This window comes from Mobula birostris, chromosome 1, assembly GCF_030028105.1.
Source record: "Mobula birostris isolate sMobBir1 chromosome 1, sMobBir1.hap1, whole genome shotgun sequence".
Lineage (NCBI taxonomy): Eukaryota > Metazoa > Chordata > Chondrichthyes > Myliobatiformes > Myliobatidae > Mobula > Mobula birostris.
This window is the reverse complement of record NC_092370.1, coordinates 36,384,477-36,390,476: the sequence shown is the minus strand read 5'-3', so window position 1 is coordinate 36,390,476 and position 6,000 is coordinate 36,384,477. Positions and strand designations below refer to the sequence as shown.

General features: G+C 40.2%; 1 protein-coding gene across 1 annotated transcript in view; it reads right to left on the bottom strand.

Moving 5' to 3' along the window:
- Window positions 1–856: 856 nt before the first annotated feature.
- slco5a1 (solute carrier organic anion transporter family member 5A1) overlaps window positions 857–6,000 on the bottom strand; it is a 215,447-nt gene continuing 210,303 nt past the window's right edge. Inside the window, exon 9 of the mRNA XM_072253965.1 lies at window positions 857–1,696. Coding sequence (XP_072110066.1) covers window positions 1,317–1,696 — 380 coding nt within the window. The 3' untranslated portion in view covers window positions 857–1,316. The remainder of the gene's footprint in view (window positions 1,697–6,000) is intronic.

The window sequence follows — 6,000 nt, the reverse complement described above, 5'->3', positions numbered from 1 at the left end:
TAACAGTATTGGACCTTTGACTCTGTGTTCTGAGCATCAGTGGTGCTTCTTTAAACCAGGTCATTATTGCCACCTACTGGTAAGCGCTAGAACTTCAGGAATTTGTTGCCCCCATCTGTGGCAAAGGCACATGGTCCAGGCACATCAATATTACACATTACAGGAACAGAAAAAGCTGGAAGAACTCAACCCATCAGTCAAAACCTGATCCATTTTTCAAACCTTTGCAATGTTTTTAACATACTTTTACAAACTGCTGGAATTTACTATCTTGTAATACAGTACTGAGCAAAAGTCTTAGGCACATGAAAGAAAACTTTGTAAAGCAAAAATACTTCAAAAAATGAAATGAGTAAAGTTTCTAAATATCAAAAAAATTACTATAAGGAGCAGTAAACAGTAAAAAACTAAATCAAATCAATATCTGGTGTGACCAGCCTTTCCCTTTAAACCTGCTTCAATTCTCTTGCTACAGTTCTTCAGCAGACTTCGACTGTCTTGCTTGCTTCTGTCTCTCCAGGTATTGATGGTGTTGAGATCACGGCTCTGTGGAGACCATACCATCTGAAACCGTATTTAAAAAATCTAGGGTGCCTAAGACATTTGTACAGTACTGTAAGTTGCACAAAGATTATTAATGATTACAGTATGTTAAAAGACGTCCATTTACACATAAAGCATTAGACCCAGTTCAAGGATATGGGGACAGATTTTAAACTTGCTGGCTGTTTGTTTCTGAAGGAAGTCACTGTAGTGGTCATAGGCTTGCAGATCCTATAATGGGGAACAGACCTCAACTTTATGTCAAAATTACCAAGTGAAGAATTCACCCACTTTGTATCTTGGAGTACTTATTAGTTTCTAACAATCTAGAACAGATCAAAATAGAATTTATTTTTAAAAACATTATGGAAGTTTGTTCTGTTTCTTATTCTTTCAGAGATTATCCTTGAATTGACTTGAGTGCAAATCATCACTCCATAAGATTAAAAATGACACAAGTTATCCGTGAGTTCAAATCACATTGAGGTAACCAGCCCTCCAGTGTGCCATAGTTGATGTGATAATCCATTTCCTTTAGTCAGTGGATGTCACTTTTTAAATTAAAAAGGCACAGGTTTTGTTGTTTGACCTGGAGAAACTTTCCAAATGGTGCTTTGTCGAAGAATTAAACGTAAGAACAACCATCAGTAATTTTTTGACAACTAAATCCCTCAGACAACATACAGTATATGTGAATTCACCTGTGTCTATTATCACTTTGTTCAGTGTTCTTAACCGTGTATATTACTTTTTCATGGGATATCAGATGATATCTATGCTACATGCTGAACTTTTCCAGACTGTGGTAGGTGTTCATTGTGTTCGGCTCTTATTTGAAAGGAAGGACATGATCGAGTCTGTGCATAGTTGTGGCGAGTCCCTGGGTTACTGAGCAGTTCACTGACAGTGCTTATGGGTGAAGCTCTCCGTCGCCACCTTTGCAGATGGGTTTCTTTCTGTTTGATTGAGTGCCAGGCAAAAGAGATAAAAACAAAGCCGGCAAACTTGAGGCCTGCTGCCAGCCCGAAGTAGACAAATCTGAAGGAGGTCACATCGTATTCCCAGCAGGAGCCGACAACGCCACATTCCTGTTGCCAAAGCATGCAAGTTGTGTCAATCACAGCCCCGAAGTAAATTGGTGTTGGAATGTAAGCTGGAAGCAACAAAATGGTTATGGTCAAATGAAGAAACTCAGGTGCAGTGTAAAACTTATTTTTTAAGAAAACACTCATTTGATGTCAATATTAAAAAGGCAATAGAAAAACATAATGGTTAGAAGTGGTATAAAGCTGTTTGCAATCTATCCTGAGATGTTTTGTTGGCTCCAAATAAGCAACAGCTATGTAAGTGAAGCGTTACAGGTTCACTAAACCACCTGCACACAGGAACAATTAAAATGTTAATTTGAAGGGGAGACTTTCACTGTAATCTATGCAGCTCTCCTAAACTGGAAAACCCTAATCCTGCTGTTCAGTAACTGCATGCTGTCACACTATCTTCCATGTTTCCAAGACAATTGATACCCAGCTTTATGGAATGCTGAGTAATTTTTCACTGCCGATAGCTTATTAATGTGATATTAACTCAATCTTTTCAAAAATTTTTAAGAAGGGGATGTCAGATCAGAATTAGCTTAGAGCGTGTATTTTCTAAACTCTTTGATTAAGCATGTTGAAAGAATTCCTCAAAACATGACTTCTCTACATATAACGGACACTATTATTATTATTATTATTTTCTTCTCTCTCTCTGCTAGATTATGTATTGTGTTGAACTGCTGCTGCTAAATTAACAAATTTCATGTCACATGCCGGTGATAATAAACCTGATTCTGAAAGATTCCAAGCCTCCCTTTTCGTGTGTACATTTTCAATCTTAGATTGGCCAATCAAGTGTAAATTTAACATTGCAGAGCAGGAAGACACATTCACTTCTGCTGGAACAGTAATGGAATGTCACTAAAACCTTATAAATAGCTGTGGCGTCAGTAAAGCAACTGCTGTCTGCAAGCTCAGAATAATTCTTCCACTCTGTAATTACATTAATTAGTGCCTCTATAAAAGCATCTCAAAATACTCCACTCAGAGAATTGTTTTGATGTGCCTATGTCAGTTGAGCTAGTGAGTAGTACATGTCTCAATCATTTTTTTGGTAATATTTGGTTAAGGGAGGAGTGCTGGTCACAATCTGCAATTTTTTCTTCTCTAAGCATTGCTGTAGACTTTTTAATTCGCTTTTGGTTTATGTTTCCTTGAGAAGGTGGGGGAGTGGAACTAAGTGGGGGAATGGATCAGCTCATAATCAAATGGCAGAGCAGACTCAATGGGGCGAATGGCTGACTTCTGCTCCTTTGTCTTATGGTCTAATACTACAAACTGTTCGATGGCAGTGGAAGGTTGGGTTCAACTGGACCTCAATAGGAACTGGATTCATGTTTTCCTGATCAAAAAAAGTGTTCTCAAATGAGGAACACTAGAATTTTAGTGAACACGGAATTTACCGAAAACAACTTTTTTTTGCTGTACCAGGACAAATCTATATTGGACCTCTTTAGTCTTGATCCAAAACAGCTATACTGAGGAGGTGAAGAGAGTCATTGCCCCGATACCAGAATTTATTTTACCTCAGAGAGTCCTAGATTCATAGAAAAGTACAGCACAGTAACAACGTCTTTGCCCAATCTACTCCATGCAAAACTATTTAAACTGCCAACTCCCATCAACCTGCACCAGGACCACAGTACTCCATACCCCTACCATCCATGTACCTAACCAAATTTCTCTTAAACACTGAAATCGAGCTTGCATGCACCACTTGTGCTAGCAGCTCGATGCACACTCCCATGAGCCTCTGAGTGAAGAAGTTTCCCCTCTTGTTCCCCTTACTTTCCACCTTTCAAACTTAACCCATGACCCCTGGTTGTGGTCCCACCCAACCTCAGTGGAAAATGCTAGCTTTTATTTACCCTATGTATAGCCCTCATAATTTTGCATACCTCTATTAAATCTATGGCTTTTTTTGTTCATTCTGTTGGTTTTTAAAAGTTTCCCAATCCTCTAATTTCCCACTAAATGTTGCTCTATTATATATCCTCTCTTTTGCTTTTATGCTGTCTTTGACTTCCCTTATCAGCCACAGTTGCCTCATCCTCCCTTTGAAACACTTCTTGTTTGGGGTGTGTCAGTCTTGCTCCTCCTGAATTGCACCCAGAAACTCCAGCCATTGCTATTCTGCCATCATCCCTGTGTCTCCCAAAAGAGGGAATTGCAGGATGCCTATGAGATGTCTTTTTAGAGCAGCCTGTGATTGAGCCCACCAGGGAATTTTAGATTGGGTGTTGTGTCATAAACCAGGTTTGAATAGGGAGCTTAAGGTAAAGGAACACTTAAGAAAGTGAACATAATATCATGGAATTCACCCTGCAGTTTGAGAGGGAGAAGCTAAATTCAGATGTATCAGTATTACAATGGAGTAAAGGGAATTACAGAGGCATGAGAGAGGAGCTGGCTAAAATCAATGCAGCATCGGATTCACTACGGCAGACAATTCTCTGGGAGGTATGCAAGACGGATATGCAAAAGTAAATTGCAAACAAGAGAAAGTTTGCAGCTGCTGGAAATTTGAAGCAACACACAGAAAATACTGGATGAACTCAGTAGGTCAGGCAGCATCTATGGAAAAATGTAAACCATAAGATCATAATATGTAGGAGCAGAATTAGGCCACTTAACCCACAGAGTCCGCTCTGCAATTTCATCACAGCTGATCCATTTTCCTTCTCAACCCCAGTCTCCTACCTTCCCTCCATATTCTTTCATGCCCTGACCGATCAAGAATATTAAATACACATAAAGACTTGGACTCCATACCTATCTGTGGCAACAAATTCCACAGATTCAGCACTTTCTGGCTAAGGAAATTCTTCCGCATTTCCGTTCTAAAAGGATGCCTCTCTATTCTGAGGCTGTGTCTTCTTGTCTTACACTCTCTTACCATATCCTCTCCGTATCCACTCTATCAAGGCCTTTCACCATTCAATAGGTTTCAATTAGATTGCCCCTCATTCTTCTGAATTCTAGCGAATACAGGCCGAGAGCCATCAAATACTCTTCATACAACAAGCAGTTCGATCCTGGAATCTACCAAAGTGCATGACCATACACATCCTAACACTATTCCATCTGCCACTTCTTTGCCCATTCTCCTAATCTGTCAAAGTCCTTCTGTAGCCTCGCTTCTTTGACAAAACTACCTGCCATTCTACCTATCTTCATATCATCTGCAAACTGCAACAAAGCCACCAATTCCATCATCCAACTCATGGAACTATAACCTAAAAAGAAGCAGGCCCAACACAGACCCCTGTACAATACCACAAGTCACTGGCAGCCATCCCAGAAAAGGCTCCCTTTATTTTCATTCCTTGCCTCCTGCTAATCAACCACTGCTTTATCCATGCTAGAAACTTTCCTGTAATGCCAAGTGCTCGTAACCTGTTATGCGGCCTCATGTGTGGCACCTTGTCAAAGGCCTTCTGAAAATCCAAGAACACAACATCAACTGATTCTCCTTTGTCCGTCCTGCTTGGTATTTTTTCAACGAATTCCAGCAGATTTGTCAGGCAAGATTTTCCCTTGAGGAAACCATGTTGACTACAGCCTACTTTATCCTCTGCCTCCAAGTACCCCAAAACCACATCCTTAACAACTGATTCCAACATTTTCCCCATCCACTGAGGTCAGGCTAACTAGCCTATAGTTCCCTTTCTTCAGCTCTCTTCTTTCTTGAACAATGGAATGGTATTTGCAATTTTCCAATCTTACTCCTCTCTCATGCCTCTATAATTCCCTTTACTCCACTGTAATACTGATACATATGACTTTGACTTCTCCTTCTCAAATTTCAGTGTTAATTGAAACTTATTATGATCACTTTCCCTTCAGGGTTCTTTTACCTTAAGCTCTCTTAATCAATTCCGGTTCATTGCACAACACCCGATCGAGACCAGCTAATCCCCAAGTGGGCTCAAACACGAGTTGCTCTGAAAAATCATCTCATAAGCATTCTGAAAATTCTCCCTCTTGGGATTCAACACCAACCTGATTTCCCCAACCTACCTGCATACTGAACTTCCCCATGAATATCGTTAATTGTCCTTTTGACATGCATTTTCTATCTCCCTTTATAATTTGTAGGCAACATCTTTACTACTGTTTGGGGGGTCTGTATACAACTCTCATCAGGGTCTTTTTACCCTTGCAGTTCCTTAGCTCTACCCACAACGACTCAATACCTTCCAACCTCTTTCTGATGAAAGGTTAGTCCTGACGAAGGGTCTCGGCCTGAAACATCGACTGCACCTCTTCCTACAGATGCTGCCTGGCCTGCTGCGTTCACCAGCAACTTTGATGTGTGTTGCTCTTTCTGATGATATGATTTCATTCTTTTTTAACCGAC